This window comes from Pongo pygmaeus, chromosome 4 (genome assembly GCF_028885625.2).
Source record: "Pongo pygmaeus isolate AG05252 chromosome 4, NHGRI_mPonPyg2-v2.0_pri, whole genome shotgun sequence".
Classification (NCBI taxonomy): Eukaryota; Metazoa; Chordata; class Mammalia; order Primates; family Hominidae; genus Pongo; species Pongo pygmaeus.
In genome coordinates, this window is record NC_072377.2 from 34218151 (window position 1) to 34238791 (window position 20641).

At 42.0% G+C, this 20641-nt stretch overlaps 1 protein-coding gene across 2 annotated transcripts in view; it reads right to left on the reverse strand.

Annotated features, from left to right (window-relative positions):
• The window catches only part of ADAMTS12 (ADAM metallopeptidase with thrombospondin type 1 motif 12), a 381409-nt gene that overhangs the window by 226671 nt on the left and 134097 nt on the right, over positions 1–20641 (reverse strand). Inside the window, exon 3 of one of the 2 annotated variants that reach the window (XM_054489129.2) lies at positions 3126–3270. In XM_054489129.2, the coding sequence (XP_054345104.1) occupies positions 3126–3270 (145 nt within the window). Of the gene's footprint in view, positions 1–2916; positions 3271–20641 lie in introns of those variants that run through there. The other variant, XM_054489130.1, reaches the window with a different exon arrangement.

Below are 20641 nucleotides of genomic sequence, written 5' to 3' on the forward strand. Positions count from 1 at the left end.
ATTTAATTCAGGCAAGCTATATTTTCCCACTGTTTGCCATAGATTCTAGAAAGTCCATCTTAGAGGAAACAAGAATTTCAGCAGGGCTTACCAAACATAAGGCTTAGAAAAGCAAACAAAACTAGCATAACAACTTAAGAAAATGTAGTTAAAATTGAGCAAATCAAAAACAAAATAGCATCACATTAAAGGCCTGGAAAATAGAAATTAAGTCATATTGATAAGGGACATATTGTGACATTTGGGCACCTTTCTATGTGGGAAATAAAAATGAGTGAAAGGAAAGATTTTAGGAGAAATGAATTGATGTCCTTTCTCTCTTGAAGCACTAAGGTACTTTTAAATTATATCTTTCTTCAATATCTAGAGTGCTCCTCTTTGAACATTACAAAAGCAAAATGCTCTATATATGGTAAAAGTGATCTTTTTTTCATATAATCACAGTAATTCAGTCTGGCAACATCAATTGACCTAAGCATGAAATGTACTTTAATGTTGGTTAATGACACCACTACTGTCAGTTAATTCTGTTCTCTCCGCAGGGCAATATGGTATAAGAACACAGCAATGACCTGGTTCAGCAAGGCCAAGAACATTTCATTATACCAAGATTTAAAAATTTTAAACATCATGTGTAGTTTAAGAATATTCACAAGCACATTGGCAATTCTTGAATCTCTAGCTACTGTTTAAACAGTAGCTATGAATTACACGTATTGTCTGAGGAAGACAGATGATCACACACAGTTCATACTTCCTTAATATTTGGAAAAGGAATGTTTCTTTTTTCCTTCCATGAGTGACATATATATTAGACACCAATATACTCTAGTTTCATCTTCTTGGCTATGAAATACTCTTTGTCAGTTCCTTTTTGATGACTTACTGAATTCCTACTTTGCACTGAACCCTTTGTTACACACTGACCGGGGAGGGAATACCTATTCTAATAGGGCTTGTGAGAATTATTGATGAAGCAAGGTGTATATTCAGGGAAGACTTAAAAAGTAAACCGGAGGCCGTATAAAGCTTCAGGTAGAATAGAACCGTGACTTGTGAGCTTGGCTATATTCTGACACCAATTACCTTGATGCTTTTGACAATTCTTTCCCTTCTCTGAGACACAACTACCTCTTTGGTGAAAGAAGGAAGGAAGCTACATAAGGCAACCTCAAAGGTTCTTCTAGTAGAGCTGTTCAATTCTGACACTCTGGGGTACTAAGCAGGTGTAAGAGAGTGTCTTTTGTGAATTTCTCTACCAGATACTCTCTCATACTTGCCTAGTACCTCAAGGTACAAAGGTAGAGAAATTCCACCTGGTGGAAATTCTACCTGGTGGAGAAATTCACAAGGCAAAGATTGTATGGCATTAATCAGAGAAGGTTCTTAGAAGTGGAAAGTCTTGAGATCGGCCTAGAAGCACAACATGAAATGGGATGACAAACGTAATTGTGGTGTTGCATATGCCCTAATAGGGGGCCATGATATTTGTAAACCCCACTCTTTTCCTATCCATCCCTTCTGTTTTCATGACTAAATATTTGCTATTCTCAATTCATTTGTAATTAACTCTGCCTCAATAGGGGAGTTATGAGAGAGAGGTGTTCAAAGTGGGTAGATGAGCAATAGTCTCACTCATTTCACAGGGCAAGGATGCCTACAGGAGCAAGTGTCCAGCCAAGTTCACTCACTGTCCTAGTAACTTTGTCCACTGTATTGATGTTCTAGTGATTTAAAAGGTATCAAATCACAGAGTGTTCCCCATCACTCAGAGTGTAATAGGAATTGGGCAATTATCCAGGTGACTGGATCAATGACAAACAAGAGAACTCTAGATATTCACATCAAGACTAACTTATCTATATTGACACCTTCATCACTCAAATCAGCTACATGATGTATTTCATCCCTTTTCTTGGTACTTGTTAGAGGATTTAGCCAGCAAGTTATCTAATTTAGAACAAAGCTGCAGTAGCTTACTGAAGTTAACAATTTAAAGCAGTTGTCTATTTTCGTGTACAGAAAACATTTTAGACTCGAAAGTTTCTTATTGCTTGCATGCTCTGCTAAGATGATAGAAGAAACTCCCAGGGAAGTTGCTATCTGGCATAGGGACTGGGTGAAGTCTGTAGAGAAGTCGCTTGTCCCCTTGTGCTTTCATTCTCCTATTTGCAAAGCTCCAGTTCTGAATCCCTCCTGCCTTTTCAGGATCCACCTTCCCTCACTCCCTCATCATCTGTTTTTCCTTTGAGGTCCATGGTTTCTAAATCCTCAAGACACATAAATAATGTTAGGGATTCCTTTTGTTAACGGCCCCTCTGGCATTGTTTTTTTCTCTGAAGAAGGGAGACATTATATAATATTTAAGAAACTGTCCCGATTCCCAGTCCCGATAAACTAATGCATAGTTTATTATCTCCTACACACTAAGAAGAATGTGGGAGTTGCAAGGAAATGACTTAGATCAGTTTACTTCTAAAAACTACTTGAAATTATTTGGGACAAGGCCAAGAGGACCAATTCAGATCATTCTTGGGGCTTAAGGGCAGGGAACTCAGCTCAGCAAACTGCAGACACAACACTGTGTAGCCAAAAGAGGCTTTACTGAATTCATCATCTGACAATGTGTTGATAATTTTTTTCAGTTTTTCTTCACACATTATTATCGGCATCATCAAACATTTAAATCTGCCTTCCATATGCAAATGTGATGAGCTGTCTGGTAATATTCCATACTAATGTATTATAACACTGATAATACTGAAAATCATTATGTCTTTATTTTAATTATTTTCCTCTAGACTATTCAGAAGAGTTTTTTTAAAAAGTTCATTATAAATGTCTTATGAGCATTATCAATTAATGTGGCAAAGATGCTTTTATTTCCTTCTCATTAAGAATATGTAGAGACTCGAGTATTGACAAGTGAAAGGGTTTATACAAGCAACAAGAATGTACACTTTCTGGCAACAGAATACAGAAGAGATGTGAATGTCATGAAGATATTTAAAAAAAAGAATACAGAGGAGATAAGATACTTGAATAAGAATAGGTCATGTTTTAATAAAACAACCAAAAGAACAAAACAGATTCCTCAACCCAGGAGGACATGTGAGTCACAATACCCTTTAATCCACAGGTTGCCTCATTGGTTTCTGGAACTTTCTGCCTCCTGTAAACGATGTGTGGGTGGTACCCTCCCTCAACCAGTGGATGCTTCTTCACGGGTTCAATGAAAAAGTCTCCATGTGGTAGTTGGAAAAATCCAGTCTGTAAATACATTCAATAAGAAAGTTTATTTTAACCAATTCTATATACATACAAAAACAAAGTGAAAAATTATATAGCTTATGAGTATCTCTGAAACTCCTAAGACCGGTGTGTTCAGTCTGCTGTTTGATCTCACATAAGAGTTACATGCAAATAATTTAGTGAAATATCTTTATAGTCACCGTTATTAAATATTTGGGAGTCACAGATACCTTTGTGACATCATTGAAAAAAGTGCACATGTATACATGTGTCCGAAATGCAACCTACAATTCTTTAGGTTCACGGATTCCTCTAAAACCCATTGCTGGATATCTATGGATCACAAATGAAGACCCAGTGCTTCCCAGTTGTTCTATTACGGAGTTGGGACCTATGTCCCACACTCCATTAACAACTTTTAGAACATTTACCTGCATGGGGGTAGCCCAGCCACATGTTCACACACCTGTGTGGCTGGAAGTGTTTAATGGCACTCTTCACTCAAGAAAGCAAAGAAATATAATGCAAAGTCCTTGATCTGAGACTGTTTCAGGAGCCTATGGCAGAAAGCCCTCTGTCAGTTTCTAGGGAAGGGGGAATATTCTCATTTCACAGATATGAAAATCAGTGATATGCTACAGAACACTGGCCAATGAGTAACTCCTTTTAGAGGTCAGGTCCAGAAGTGCTATAACCTACAACTCTCTTGTCCTTTTAGGAAAATGTTTAGTGCCCATTTGAGGTGCTTAGAAAACTGCTTTGCCAATGCTCTCCTAAGATGGGTTTAACTCTCAGGATCTCAAAGCTAAGTCTATGAAACAAAGGACCTGACCTAGACAGGCTGCTTGGGGCATCACATTAAAGTGATCAGGAACTCAGACTCGGGAATTAAACTGGGTTTAAATTAAACAACAACTCCATGCAATAGTGAGCAAGTGACTGGCTGAGTTTTTCTCCGCTGAAAAATAGGATAAATCAAGGGTTGCTACGAAGAGTAAATGAGTTAATGTATGCAAAGCTCTTAGAAGAGGGCCTGGCTCATAGTCTTACCTACCATTAGGCTCTTTCTGGATCTCTGATTCTATGTCATTTTATTGTAATAGGGTCTCCAGAGTCAACATAGCAGTTCAGTAAATGTTAAGGTTGCAAAACTAAACTTGGAAACATGGGGGGCTTAGGGAAACTGCAAAAGGCTTTCAAGGTTCAAGGTCCTTTCACTATTCATCAGTAACTCAAGGCTTCCTGCTCTGCAGATGCGTCTGAAGACAAGCTGAGGAGCCCCCACAGTCAGGAGGCAAGAGGGGCTCCAACAAGGAGGGATGCTGGTCTCCACCAGACAGCTCTAGACGTGGGAGTCTCTCCAAAATGTTTGCTTCATTGTAGCCAGTAATGTAACAAGATCTTAACACAAACCTCACAATCGGCTTCCTATTTTGATTGCTGACCTTAGAATGTCTTTAATAACAAGCACAATAGAAAAAATAGAGTACTTTACTGGGAGTAATAAGAATAGCTGTGTGACCTTGAATGGGTCATGCAAACTTTTTGAGGCACAAAGTCCTCTTCTGTAAAAGGGGGCAACGCCTACTACTGAGAGGTGACAGCGTGCTGGCAGTCCTCACAGCCCTCGCTCGCTCTCGGCACCTCCTGTGCCTGGGCTCCCACTTTGGTGGCACTTGAGGAGCCCTTCAGCCCGCCACCGCACTGTGGGAGCCCCTTTCCGGGCTGGCCAAGGCCGGAGCCGGCTCACTCAGCTTGCGGGGAGGTGTGGAGGGAGAGGCGTGGGCGGGAACCGGGGCTACGCGTGGTGCTTGCGGGCCAGCGCGAGTTCCGGGTGGGAGTGGACTCTGCGGACCCCGCACTCGGGGTGGCCGGCTGGCCCCACCGGCCCGGGCAGTGAGGGGCTTAGCACCTGGGCCAGCAGCTGCTGTGCTCAATTTCTCGCTGGGCCTTAGCTGCCTTCCCGCAGGGCAGGGCTCGCTCGGGACCTCCAGCCCACCGTGCCTGAGCCTCCCCCCCACCCCCATGGGCTCCTGTGGGGCCCGAGCCTCCCCAACAAGCACCGCCCCCTGCTCCACGGCACCCAGTCCTATCGACCACCCATGGGCTGAGGAGTGCGGGCGTGGGGCGTGGGACTGGCAGGCAGCTCCACCTGCATCCCCAGCGCGGGATCCACTGGGTGAAGCCAGCTGGGCTCCTGAGTCTGGTGGTGACGTGGAGAACCTTTATATCTAGCTAAGGGATTGTAAATACACCAGTCGGCACTCTGTATCTAGCTCAAGGTTTGTAAACACACCAATCAGCACCCTGTGTCTAGCTCAGGGTTTGTGAATGCACCAATCGACACTCTGTATCTAGCTGCTCTGGTGGGAACGTGGAGAACCTTTGTGTCTAGCTCAGGGATTGTAAATACACCAATCAGCACTCTGTATCTAGCTCAAGGCTTGTAAACACACCAATCAGCACCCTGTGTCTAGCTCAGGGTTTGTGAATGCACCAATCGACACTCTGTATCTAGCTACTCTGGTGGGGACTTGGAGAACCTTTGTGTCAACACTCTGTATCTAGCTAATCTAGTGGGGATGTGGACAACCTTTGTGTCTAGCTCAGGGATTGTAAATGCACCAGTCAGTGCCCTGTCAAAACAGACCACTCGGCTCTACCAATCAGCAGGATGTGGGTGGGGCCAGATAAGAGAATAAAAGCAGGCTGCCCCAGCCAGCAGTGGCAACCCACTTGGGTCCCCTTCCACACTGTGGAAGCTTTGTTCTTTCGCTCTTTGCAATAAATCCTGCTGCTGCTCACTCTTTGGGTCCACACTGCCTTTATGAGCTGTAACACTCACCGCAAAGGTCTGCAGCTTCACTCCTGAAGCCAGTGAAACCACGAACCCACCGGGAGGAATGAACAACTCCAGACGCGCCCCCTTAAGAGCTGTAACACTCACCGCGAAGGTCTGCAGCTTCACTCCCGAGCCAGCGAGACCACGAACCCACCAGATGGAAGAAACTCCGAACACATCCGAACATCAGAAGGAACAAACTCCAGACGCACCACCTTAAGAGCTGTAACACTCACTGCCAGGGTCCACGGCTTCATTCTTGAAGTCAGTGAGACCAAGAACCCACCAGTTCTGGACACACTACCTCATAGGGCTGTTAGGGGAATCAAATGAGGTGAAGCTTGTAAAAGTGCCATGCAAACTGCTTTATAAATGCAGAGGGGTAATACTTTACCAACTCCAATAGCAGTTACATCTGACATAATTTGCTTCTATGCTGACATTGCTGAGAAAACATGACATTTTTTTCAGTATCTGTCTCTGAGGACAATCTCTGGAACAGGAAGGAAGAATGGACAAGGCCCAAAGACAGTTGTCAAATAACAGCCATAAAATAGTAGGAAACAGACTGTACAGTACTGAGGTTTGGTTCCATTTCTCCTCTGAGTCAGAGACCAGGCACAAGAGGAGAATGTGAGCTTGTTGTCAGAAAGCTCATTTATTCCATGGAAACAAAGCAGAAGTCCAGGAGTCCTCAAGGATGATTGGACCTAGGGGCCCTTAGTGTACCTGCTATCAGCCCAATACTGATATCCTTGAAGGAGAAAAACTACAAAAGACACCACCAAGATGAAGGAGTTATTGGTATTTCTTCAGCCTCAAATTTTGGACCCAAGTGGCACAGAGGAAACAGATGGGACTCCACTTGAGGACATAATAACCATTTTACGGGCAACATGAATGAGAAAGCCTGAGAACCAAACCAGCATCTTCCTAAAGGCTTACTCCATTTGCATTCCTCCACAAGGCGGTCTTGCCAGGGTGCACGCGGAAAATCACCCATTCAACCTCAATATTTCTCAGAAGCTACCTGGAAACCTGTGAGAGCTGCTGACTCATCCGTTAGAGGAGAAGCCAGAGCTCTGCTGACATGCAAGTAGGCTGCTGGTCCCAGGATCTCGTGTGTTTGTCACAGAGAAAGGAATAGGTAGGAGAGGGAATGAAGTGGCTGTAGGGAGAGTGAGGTGGTGAATTCCTCAGCTGAGCTCTGCACCTCTTCTCTCTCCCAACATATAAACACAGGGCTTTGTACATCTAGTACCCAGGTGGGCCCAGTTTATTGATCTCTTCTCATCTAACTGGAGCCAGGGTCATGCTAGAAAAAAATCACCCGTGGTTTGCTTTCCAAAGAAAGGGCTGGCCCCATACTTTCCTTCAAGCAAATTGCCCAAGAGAACGACCTTCTTCTGTTACGAGGTCTATACCTTATCCAAAGAAAATAGTTTCCATTCCGGTCTTCTTTGCAACCTGCTCACTTCTCTTACATCTTTAAAGAAGAATGGAAATGGAATTGAGGAAAAAGTATCCAATTTAGTGAGGACTTGCACTGGGCATTCAGAAGAACCTGGGCAGGATGAGCCCTAGGCTAAAGCTCCAAGATAAACATGCCCCTTCACCTCCTGTGTCATCTGCTCTTCTCCCACCCAGTATCCAGGAGTCTCCGCATACTGCTAACTCTCTTTTGGAAATAAACTCACCTACTTGTTTTAACTAAGTTAAAAACATCTGGCTGGGCACGGTGGCTCATGTCTGTAATCCCAGCTCTTTGGGAGGCCAAGGTGGGTGGATCACCCAAGGTCAGGAGTTCGAGACCAGCCTGGCCAACATGGTGAGACAGCATGGTGAAACCCTGTCTCCACTAAAACTACAAAAATTAGCCAGGTGTGGTGGCATGCACCTGTAATCTCAGCTACTTGGGAGGCTGAGGCAGGAGAATTGCTTAAGCCTGGGAGGCGGAGGTTGCAGTGAGCCAAGATTGCACCATTGCACTCCAGTCTGGGAGACAAGAGGGAAAAAACTCCGTCTCAATAAATAAATAAATAAATATCTGTGACTGCTTCCTAAGTCTACTAAAAACTGTTTTAAATAAACTTCATTTTGAAGCATTATAAACATATGGAGAGATGTGCAAAATCCTAGTTGTAAATCCTCATAAATCTTTTATAAAAGGAATATCTAGATGCAGAAATAGAACATTACCAGCAGCTGAGAGACTCCCTGTTCCTTCTCCAGATCAATAACATCCCCCAAGGGTAACAATGATCCTGATTTCCAACACTAAAATGTTAGTTTTGAGCCTATTTTGAATTCTTTGGAGGAAAAATTATTTGATATACACACAAACACAAAAAGGTTACTAGTTCATTTCAAGAGTTAGGGGCTGACCAATAAAAAAGATTTTGTTAGAGTGGGTGAATTTCCCCTGGCTTATTAAATCAGACTCTTCATATTGCTTTAGGAGAAATACGGCAAGCCCAGATGGTGGGGATAAGACCAAAGGCTGAGATGCATTGGTGTGAGCCAGCTGGTATTTGACCTCCACTGCTCTTTGATGAGGAAGGATGGGGAAGGATTGTCGCACTCTTCAGAATAGTCCCATAGTGAGAAGAGTTGCCTGTAATCTCTCCTCTCTCCCCTCAACTTGCATCAACATATTAGTCATCTTGATGTATGTGATATTTTACTTCAATTAGTGACAGTGATCTGGGGTTAGTGGGAAGCTGATAGCATCTTATATGGAATTTGTGAATAGAATGTTCTACAGTCACAGAGACTAGAGACCTTGAAGAGTCACCCACCCCATGTTGTTGTGCCTTCTGGAGTATCACAGGTAAAGCCTGAAGGGTAAGAGCCAATAATAGTGTAAAAGACACATGAAGGCGCCCCCTGGACTTGTGCGATGGAACTGTGCTTCCGAAATCATCACCCTGCCTTGAAAATTCCTTTTACTTATTTGAAAATCGCAGATGTTACCAGATGAATTTGTTTATTCCTGAAGTGAAAAGACAACACAACACATTCTGAAATCAAGAACAGAAAAAAAATTGGGGATAAAGAGGTACCCAAGGTACCCAATTATAGTATATGAAGCACTGGAAAAGACGTCACCTGTTCCCCATCATATAGACAGGAAAAAGGATAAAATAGCACCTCAAAATTCCTCTTACAAAGTATCCATCTGTATCTATCATAGGGTCAGCCCTGTGCTGAGAGGGCTAAGAAAGGTACTGACCCTGCCCTCAAGGTTTATACACAATCAACCCAGGAAGACAAGGCTGATGTTCATTAACAAGTAGGGAAGGGAACAGCAAAGCCCGGGGTAATTTTATGCTGAAAAGGACTCAGTGTTCACACAACTTAAGGGGCAAACCCATGGCCTCTGGTGGCACTGGGCCTAGAGCCCAGACCTGAAGTCCTGTGTCACAGAGCCCTTCCCCACAGAACGCAGCCCTCACTGGAGCGGCAATTCCATGGGTGCTATGGATTCCAGCACTGTGTTTCGGAGGCCACTGAGAGTGGCTGCTTTTAGACAGTGAAGCCAAGATTGAACTTCTACAGACTCCAGAACACTTGGCACAGTCCTAAAGCCATGAGAGGCTCTCCAAATTATTATTTCTTATTGCTGGTTTGCAAGGGACAGTTTTTTTCTCATGTAATACACAGCCAAAATAATAAGTCAGCAGAAAGTATAAGTCAAGAGATTATAGAAGCCTCAGCATAAAGAGAGGTGGGAGTAGGATCACTGGGAAGATTTCACCCAGCACACCCTACCCTCTGCTGTGATGCCTAAGTGGTCTCCATGAAGCCAATGAAGACAGTGACCAGTGATGTCATCAATTCATGAAGATTTTGCATATGAGTCTGGGCAGCCCTGGTAACTCATGTGGTTTCAGGAAATATGGACTGAAGCCAGGAAGACATTGGTGTATCCGCCTGATAGTTACCATGTGCCAAGCAGGTATTAGGGATACAGCAACACAACAGAGCTGGTCTCGCTGCCCTAAAACAGCACTGTCCAACAGAACTTCCTGTGGTGATGAAGACGTTCTCTATCTGCACTGTTCAATTTGGGAGCCGCTAACCCCATGCGGCTGTTTGAGCACTTGAGATCTAGCCAATGCAATGGAGAAGCTGAATTTTTAATTTTATTTAAATTTAATTAGCTTAAATTTAAGCAGCCACAGGCAGTTAGTGGCTCCAATATTGGACAACTTATTTGTAAAGATTGGCCAAGTAAGGAAAGAGAGAGATTCATAATCATAAGTATATTCACCTATAGTGATGAGAGCTGTCATCAGGGCCAATTTAAGCACTTGCCTTAAAAGAAAATGAACTGCCAAAATGTGACCTACTTCACTATAATGGTTTGGTTTTCATAAGCAAATACATCAGGAGCCAGATTGGGAACACGTGTGCACTGCACACAGGCTTCAGAGAATCAATAGAAACACCTGGATATAAAAAATGCAACATTCACCAAAATTAAAATGAATCATTGGGAATAAATGTTACAGGATAAGGGCTATGTGAGGGAGCTGCCACTGTCCTGAGGACAGAATGGAACGGGAACAGATGTTCATTCTAGCAGGAACCGGGGACGGGGACTGTGATCATGCAGAATTGGAAGCTGGATTCCACTTCTAGAGGGAGTTGTACCCTCAGAGCCCTGAAATATCAACCTACATGTCCCTCATCCCTCTCAGATGCTTTTTGAAGGAGCCTAATACAACCCTAACATACACAAGACCACATCCACTGGCTGGCAGCTCAAGAATCCAAGTGGTGGGAAAAAATAATCCCTTTGTTGGAAAATGGACAAAATGGGTTCTAAAAGAATATAGGATCAAAAACGTATGATATGGTTGAATAGAAACGGCATGAGCTGTGTGATCTTGGTCCCACTGCTTAACACATTGAGCCTCAGTTGTCTCACCTGTAAGATGGGGCAAAATCAGTTTTAACTTGCAGGGTTATGACTATCAGAGACACTATATGTAAAATGCCTAGCAGAGGTCTTGGCATATGGTAGGTGCTCAATAAATGCACAGTTGCTCATTTCATCAAAGCATCGTCTACTGCAAACACAGTATAAAGTGGTGCTTTAAAAGCAGGTACTCTAGAGTCCATCCGCTTGACTCATCTCTTTGTTGCAAGTAACTGAAGCCTAGGCCTCAGTTTCCTCATCTGATAAATATGAATACTGATAGTAACTTATTAACTCATTTAAGGATGTCTTGTGTATTAAATTAGTCAGTTTAAAGTGCTAGGATGAGTACCCATACATAGTAAGTGCCCGATAAGTGTATTGGGCTATTAGCTATTATGCTAATATGCTACTATGATATTAGCTACTATGATAGTCTAAGGAATGCCTGGGCCACAAGTTAAGAGTTTCTGTAGGAATGGACAGAGGCATTTTTTAAAAGCTATCCCATGTCATACTGGTGAAACTCAAATAGGCAGAGAGGTGCTGCCCACCCAGACAGATGGGAGGAATGTCAGGGTGGCAGTGATCCTGAGCCATCGCTAGGTTGCAAGAAGGGGCCACACTCTGACATTCAACCTCTCGGCATAATGAACAAAAGCAGGACTCTTTCAGCAGAAGTATGAAGTGAAGTTGATGGCAGGCAGGAAATGGAGTAAGTTGTTCTCAGAAAAACAATGGCAGTGGGCTTGTCTGAGGGCTGGAGAGAGAGAATGTGGATTTGCAAAAGCGGGTAAAGGGCTCCCACAAAAGTAAAACTAAAATTTCCAGATGTCAGTGTCACTAAAATTCTGAGCAGGAGGAGGAAGGTGTGAACCGATGGAGAGGGTAGGCAGTATCTGATGGCAGAAAGGTAGAGAGAAGGAAGCAAGACAGAATTGTTCATTCGTAGTTGTCATGGGGGTTTGTCAGACTCAGGTGATAGAACCAGGAGGTGGGACACACTCCGACATGCCCAACTCACAGTCCAGATTCAGATACTGGTGGGATAAGAAGTATATATGTCAGTTCCAACTCTCTCGTCATGGCCACAGAAGTAACTTTCTCGCAACTGCAAAGTCTGTAGGTCTCACCAACAAGCAGGGAGGGGAGGAAAATTCTTCTCTAGGGAGAGGCCTGCCCTTAGTTAACACAAAACAGATCAGATGATACCCCACTAACTGAAGTAGAACCAGTGGTGACTGAGTCTAGAAAAATCTGAGCAGGGACAGAATTAATCAATTTCTCTTTTTTCCTTTTTGACAGAGTCTTAGAGCTGGAAGCCATGGCCGAGGCTTCTAATCAAGCCTCCAGCACATCCCAGGCATCTTCTTGGCTGAGAAACTGGTTCTTAGGGCATCTCTTGCGTAGAATCAAGCAAATTCCCAAACGGAGATTTCTTCAAAGGAATTAGAGCTGAAACCTTCAACAGACTTCATTTCCAAGTCTCTAAATCAACCATGGATGCCAGGTCGTGGCCTCCTGTATTTCCTGTTGGAAGCAGATTCTATAGCATGGTCTGTTTTTCTCTAGCAAAAGAAGCCAGACTTCAGAGACAGGCTAAGTTCAGCACTCAATTCCAGCATTAACAAGCAGTGTAGCTTTGCACAAGTAATTTTGTTTCTCTGAGCCTTAGTTTCCTCATCTGTAAACTGACTACGACAAAATGGTTTTTGCTGACAAGAACTAAATAAGGTAATTCATGAAAATGACCCCAAACAGTACCAACTTTCAGTCAATCTGCGGTCTCTGTGGATGTCATATTGATGGACAGCATCTCAACTCTTCCGTGACTAAATCAGTCATTTCCTTATCGTGAAGTGTGGTTAATGTAGTTGTTTATTTCTGGAAATATTCAGTTTTTGGTTTTAGAATAAAACCCTCTCCTCACATAAGACTAGAAAAGTTGCCTTTTAGTTAATTATCTTTGTTTCCTACTTGATAGCACTTGGAACTGAGTGCATTCATTTCGTTTTAATTCCCAAGAGCTGCTCCCACAGATTCACAAACTATTGTTCCTACAGAAAGAAGAGTAAGTCATTGATAGACAGCCATTCAGTCCAATAAAGTGGATTTTTAGAAATAAAAAATGCAACCACCAAAGAGAATAAGGCATCAGGTGACCCACTAGTCCAGGGGTTCTCCAATTTTAATGTGCAAAAGAATCATATGGAGAGCTTGTTAAAAATGCATATGCCCAGGAGCCCTGCACAGAGATTCAGTAAATCTAGTGTGAGACCCAGGAATCTGCACTGTAGCAAGCATCCTGAGGTTTCTGTTATAGATAATCCATGTACCACCCTTTGGAAAGCACTGCATTCTTCCATCATGTGGTGCTTAATTGTTTTCACCTCCCACCCCCAACCCCCAACTGGCATAGCATTAAGGATATAGAGAAGTACTAGTAATGGCCCCAATTAACACTTAGTTAACCTTCATCATCAAAAGAAGTTCTAACTATGACAATTGTTGATTGCAGTTTGTAAAGACTATTCCCCTGAATTCAAGGTTCACAATGTCTATAATAGCTTGGCAGACTAGGATGATAAAAAGATGCCAAAAAAAAAAAAAAAGATTTGAAAAACATTCCAGTAGGCAGATACTCTAGCTGAATAAATGTTTTGCATTTGAAATGTAAAATAAATATGAAATTATTTCATGTCAAGAAGAAAATGAGCATTCTGAAAGAAGCTGGCCTGACATACATGCTGAAGAACTCGACAGGGCTTCTTGAAAATTAGGAAAGGAATTTTCATTACATCTCAAACCATGCATTTCTGGATAAACCAACGAAATCAAGGAGCATCAACTAAGAGACACTGTAGCATCTAAAAAGCTCATCAGAACTTCTCTCTAACACTGTTCTCAGGGACAAGGGTGGGAGCCCCATAAATGACACCACCTGAAAATATGGTTCTTTGAACCTGAGCAAAAAGAGGAATGCCAGAGTTTTCTGGTCATTTTTTACTACTTATCTTGCACCCAATAATCTTCTATCAGAAAAGTTTTCTGCTTCTCATAATTTCGCTGTCTTTGCTGTGTGTGTGTGTGTGTGTGTGTGTGTGTGTGTGTGTGTGTGTGTGCGCGCGCACGCATGCGCTTCTAAGCAGCAATCCACAAACCCATATTTGCCATGTCTCACCAAAAAATAAAATGTCCGACTAAAAGGAAGACGAAAAATTGCTAGCACATCGGTAGCCCAGGAAACATGTTATTAGGGAGAACAATGGGAGAGAGCCTGCTTCCAGTAGTGAAAGCACTTTCCCCGTGGGAAGCAAAAAGCCATTATGGCGGATTTAGCCTTGATACGGCCCTGCTTTTTCATGATACCCCAGTAGCTCACCATTTTCAAACCAGAAACCATCCTTCACCGGAAGGACATAAAGCCTTTCCGAGACTGGGAAGAACATGGCCCTGGGCCTTCTTCTCCCACGCTGATGGGCAAGGATCCCTGATAAGGGAGTGCTCCCACCCTGGAAGGAGGGGCAGCCAGGCAAGGCTGTTGCTGTGGCCACACGGTGACCATCCTCCTTACTGTGAAGGCCTCACACACAGCATTCCAGGGATGTTTCACAATGATCTATGGCAGAGAGGAATGCCATCTCTGATGGCTTAGTGATGGACATAGGCTAACCAGGAGGAATTTGGTAGCGTTGATTTCACCAAGAGTCACAGCAGAGAAAGGGCAGCAAAATGAAGAGGAGGTCGAGTGAAATGTTAGAGACATAAATGAGGACATTAATGAATATTTATATCTGCATCATGTCTCTAAAATAAAAAGACAAAGAAAGATTTGCCTTCCCACAAGGTCTTTCTTTACAGAATATGCCCACACCCGCTGTCTCCATTTTCTATGGCCCACTGTCATAAGTATAGCAGAATAAATTCATTTTAGTTATACGTAATCCCCCACTACCCTGTAAGGAGAATAGGTCTGAGTAACTGTAGTATTTTTTGGCTGGGGGCAATAAAAATCTTCCTACTTAATCTAATAGGCTTTCACATCCTTGAAGACAACATTAAAGTGGTGGTGGAGAGGAGCTGAGAAAGTCCAAAATAATCATGTTTAAGAAACAAGGGGGCTGGGCATGGCGGCTCACGCCTATAATCCCAGCACTTTGGGAGGCACAGGTGGGTGGATCACCTGAGGTCACGAGTTTGAGACCAGCCTGACCAATATGGTGAAACCCCATTTCTACTAAAAATACAAAATTAGTCAGGTGTCGTGGCATGCGCCTGTAGTCCCAGCTACTCAGGAGGCCGAGACAGGAAAATTGCTTGAACCCGGGAAACGGAGGTTGCAGTGAGCCAAGATCGTGCCACTGCACTCCAGCCTGGGTGACAGAGTGAGTGAGATGCCGTCTCAAAAAAATAATAAAAATAAAAAAATAAAAGAGGCTGGGCGCAGTGGCTCACGCCTGTAATCCCAGCACTTTGAGATGCCGAGGCTGGTGGATCACGAGGTCAGGAGATCGAGACCGTCCTGGCTAACACGGTGAAACCCTGTCTCTACTAAAAATACAAAAAATTAGCCAGGCGTGGTGGCGGGCGCCTGCAGTCCCAGCTACTCGGGAGGCTGAGGCAGGAGAATGATGTGAACCCAGGAGGCGGGGTTTGCAGTGAGCCGAGATCGTGCCACTGCACTCCAGCCTGGGCAGCAGAGTGAGACTCCACCTCAAAAAAAAATAAAAATAAATAAATAAATAAAGGAAAGAAAGAAAGAAGAAAAAAGTTAGGAGGCCTGGAAATAACCCATGTATAGAGAAAGGGGTGACCTGGAGATGACAAGGCCAGAAGGGAAAAGATCCATGGAGGGAGATACAGCAGCTGGCGGCCAAAGTGAAAGCTTTGCAGGAAGAAAATGGGGATTCTTCCCTGGAGCATGATAGGAAATGTACAATATAATCTCCTTTACCATTTTTACCTATGACATCTTCAGTAAACTATTCATTGTTCTCTGGTACTTCAGAGTGACTAGCAGTGCTGTGTTCTCCTTCCAGGATGGCACAGGGAGAAAAGAGAGGATGGGAGCTGAAGCAATACACACCAGGAACCTCTTTTTCTCTTTAAGTAGGAGGTAAGATCATCTGCTTACGGCAAGTAGATGGACATTTGGGAAACTGCTCTGAGGAATGGGAGAAGGAGCTGACCTTTTATGCAGCCAGGTTGAAGGCTTACCTGAGATTGTGAAAAGCAAGTCAAGGGAAATGACAAAGAAGGCAAATGCAGAGGAAGTGGTGGTCAGAAAGGGGACTGTTTAAGTTTGAGCATTCAGAATTTGTAAAGCAAGCCTGGTGTGGTAGGCTGAATATAGTCCCCCAAAGCTGTCCACGTCCTAATCCCTGGAACCTGCCAATATCTTACCTTACTTAGCAGAAGGGAGTTTGCAGCTGTGATTACATTAAAAATCTTGAGACGGGGAAACTGTCCTGCACCATCAGGGTTGATCTATGTAATCAGAAGGGCCCTTATAAGAGGAAGGCAGGAGGATCTGCACAAGTAGAAGATGACGTGACAGGGGCAAGAGGCTGGAGTGATGTGATGAAGGAGCCAGGAGACAAGGTGACCTCTAGAAAATGAAAAAGGCAAGAAAACAGATTCTCCCCTGGACCCTCTAAAAGGAAGGTAACCATGGCAATATTTGATTTTTGACTTCTGACCCCCAGGATTGGAAGAGAATAAATGTGTGTTGTTTTATGTCACTTTGTGGTGATTTGTGAAAGCAGCCCTAGGAAACTAATACACCCTAGGGAGTGGTCATGGAAATGGATCACCAAAGTAGACCCATTCAGGGAAGTCCAGGAGGCCAAAGGTCCACGACATTAGGGCATTGGCCATGACCCACAGTATAAAGTACATTTCATGTCACAACCAGTTCACATGCAAACAAATGTTGTAGGAAACAATGCTTCCACCTTTTCCTATGTGGGAGGCATTCTGATATATTCCATTCTGTGTCACTCTATTTCATTTATTTTAAATTCTGGTTCCAGATTCAAAACTACTGATATGGAATGGAGAGCTTGGGCTTTAGAGTTAATGTGGATCTGAGTTCTTACACTGATTCTGTCTGACCTTGGTCAAATGGATTGATGGCTGAGTCTCAGACTTTTCATAGGAGAAACAGGGAATGCATACTTGATACAGCTGTTAAGAACAAAAGAAATATCATGAGGAAGCACCTACAGGGCTGTAGTGCCACACATAGCATTCATTAAGAAACAATACTGGCTTCTTGTATAAAACCAGATAATCCTAGCACTGCAAGACTCTGCAAGGGCTCTGTTTTCAGCTGATACTGGAACTGCCTCCTCAAACACACTCATCTACACATACAAATGCATTTCCAGCGAGGAGAGACTATTTCTCCAGTCATCTGCGATTGCTAACCTACTTTAATTATTAGAAATCTCTTCCCTTTATGGCATGATGAAAAATCTGAGTCCTTATAATTTCTGTTCATCATCTTAGTTCTGCCTTCTGGAACTATATCTGAATATGTCTAATATCTTTTATACATAATATATCCTTAGATTGGATGACATTTGTCATGTGCCACTAAGATTTCTCTTCTCACGTTAAATGCTTCCATTCCTTTCAACGATTTGACATTTCCCGTTGTGCTAATTCTTCAGCAGTCTGGTCATTCTCCCTGAAACCTACTGTAGCTTGTCAATATTCCTCTTGAAATGACACCAGAACTGAACATTGAGAGTCCAGCACTCCAATGCCATCAGCTTTGGAAAAATAAAATAGTGGAAAAAGAATAACTTTTTTGCTTCACAAGAATTAAATTCTTCAGGGAAGAGATTAGTAAGGCAAAACTTGAGTCTAACTTACTTCTTTTGCTAGGACTTAACCAAAAGATCTACTTTCTCCATGGTAGATGGGGTGGGGTCTGGGAAATGAGCTTTAAAATTGGGAAAAATATATAGTGACAACATTGAAGACAGAATGGCTAAGTGCTTCCTAAAATTTGATTATTTTTTTTCTTAAACAAGGCCCAAATTGATCAGGCATCTTCATTAGAGTTCAACTCCACCCCCACCTGCACCCCCGATTCTTACCATTCTCTCAGCATCCAAGATGCCTACAAACAGTTTAAAGCAGCGCTATTCTGCATATGAACATAACACACCAAAAACCAACCCACTACAAACAGTCCCAGTCTCTCTGCGAGCTAGGCAGGGAGCCCTGGGTGTTAAATTACAGGGGAAATGTCGATTTAAAGAGTATATGTGAATGATCTTTTTTCTTTTCCCAATGTTTTGTTTTGCAAAATTTTTAAAGTGCAGAAAATTTAAAAATAGACACACATATGCCCACCCTTAGATTCAACAAGTATTTTGCCACCTTTGATTTCTAACATATATGCTCAACCATTTGAAGGTAACTTGCAGACATTATGGCAATTTAGCCCTAAATACTTCATCAGGCAAGTCTTAAGGAGCAGACATACTCCTGTATAACCACAGTTGTGTTATTTCACCTGAGAGTATCAGTAAATACGCCATAATTAAAATAACCTTATTTTCATTCCATGTTTGAATTTCTCAAATTGTCCCCAAAACATCTGAGTTTTGCATTGGTTCTGTCTTTGTTTGTAATCCAAAATCTAATCAAGTTTAACATTTTGCATCTGGATACAATTTTTTTAAAAAATAATATCATACTTACTTCAAGCACATTAAAAAGCAGAATATTTCTTAAAAGTAAAATGTACCCTCCATTTTTCAGTAACCTTAACCCTGATCAAGGCAATGTTCTTGGAGATGAACTTGCTGGAAGCAAATGACAGCCTGTTTGACACTTAAATCATGACCCCCAAATCGCTAATGAAGAGCATTCTTAAGCAGAGCACAAAGGTATAACCAATAATCTCTGACCACAGAAAAAAAAAAAAGATAATGGCTCTTGCCTCTTTTATGCTTTTTTCTATAATTTCTAGATTTTTCATAAACAAAAAAAAGTTATTTAAAAATTTGCCAGTGGTTATCTGTATGTGACACACTTAATTTCATAAGATTAAAGTACAATACTTTGAATCTCTTTCAGATGATGTGATTAAGTGCTCACTGTCTTGAGTATCCTTGATTTAAATTTAGATATAACAGGAAACACCACTTTTTTTTAGCCACAGGTCATTACAATCAGGTACATCTTCAGTTGTTCTGCCTATACTTCTTAAGTCTGTAAGTCCTAAGTCTACATCTGAAGATATCTACAAACGTCTTCCTGTACAGAAGATTTCCAAATAGTTTAATCTTCCCTCCAGGAGGTGGAACTTAACTGCCCTCTGTGTTTAGTGACTTGGTTTCAAAGAGTAGAGTATTAAAAGAGAAGGAAAAAAGTTACTTTACAATGAGGAAACATGGCAGGCACTACTTCAACCACGTGATCAAGGTTAGCATCAAGTCTTACTGGTATATGTGCCCTTGATATGACATGACCAGAGTGGCATTTTATCTCTGCTGTGTTCTTCTCCAAAACCCATAACCCCAGTCTAACCATGAGAAAAACATTAGACAAATCTAATTTAGGAGCATTCTACAAAAAATCTGACCAATACATCAAGCTAAGGAGACATGACAATTAATTGTAATGTGGTGGCCTGGATATTCCTAGAACAGAAAAAAATGCCTTTAGGGAAAACTAGTGAACCCTAAATAAAGTGTATAACTGAGTTACTAGTAATGTATCAATGTTGGTTCCTTAGTTTTGACAAATATAATTTAATATCATAAGATGTTAACAGTAGGGGAAACTGGATGTCAGGTACACAAAGGCTCTCTGTACTATCTTTACAGCTTTTCTGTGATTTTAAAAACAGTCTAAAATTTTAAAAGTGTGCTTTAAAAAAAGGTACAAAGAACTCATTCTTTTTTAATTAGTATTAAAATTGACAGAAGGTTGATCTCAATCAAAGTTGGAAATGGAAATTTAAAATTATCCCATAGTAAAATTGTGCAATTACTCTATCAATCTGGCAGTGTCATCACATCGTGGTCAAACAGACACTGTGGGAAAGTGAGGACTGCATCTGCCTTTCAGAACAATATGCATTAAGAGCCTCAGAAATACATACTTTTCATCCCAACACTCCATCTGTAAAATCTCTGAAAGAACTGATCCAAAATAAGTAAGTCAGCTTATGCACAAAGATACATATCCACCACTGCATTATTGATAATGATGAATACTAGGAAACAAACTAATGACCAATAATAATTGCCTGGCAAACAAATTGCTCATCTACCAATGGGATGTCATGCAGCAAATAAAAAATGTGTTATGTTTTTAACGACGTGGGAAAATGTTCATTATATAAACTTAAATGAAAGAAAACTGTACGTTCAACATGATTCCAACTTTGTAGAAATATATAGGAAATACAGGAAAGAAATACGTATGTTTTAATATAATCACAGTCATTCCTGAATGGTTGGATAACGGTCCTTCTCTCTCCTATACTTTCAGTAAAAATTCTGAACTTGCCACATCAGATATATATTTCTTTTATACTAAAAATAAAGTTATTTTCAAAGCATTTGCTACTGCTTTTCTTTGTGTAATTAGATTATGAT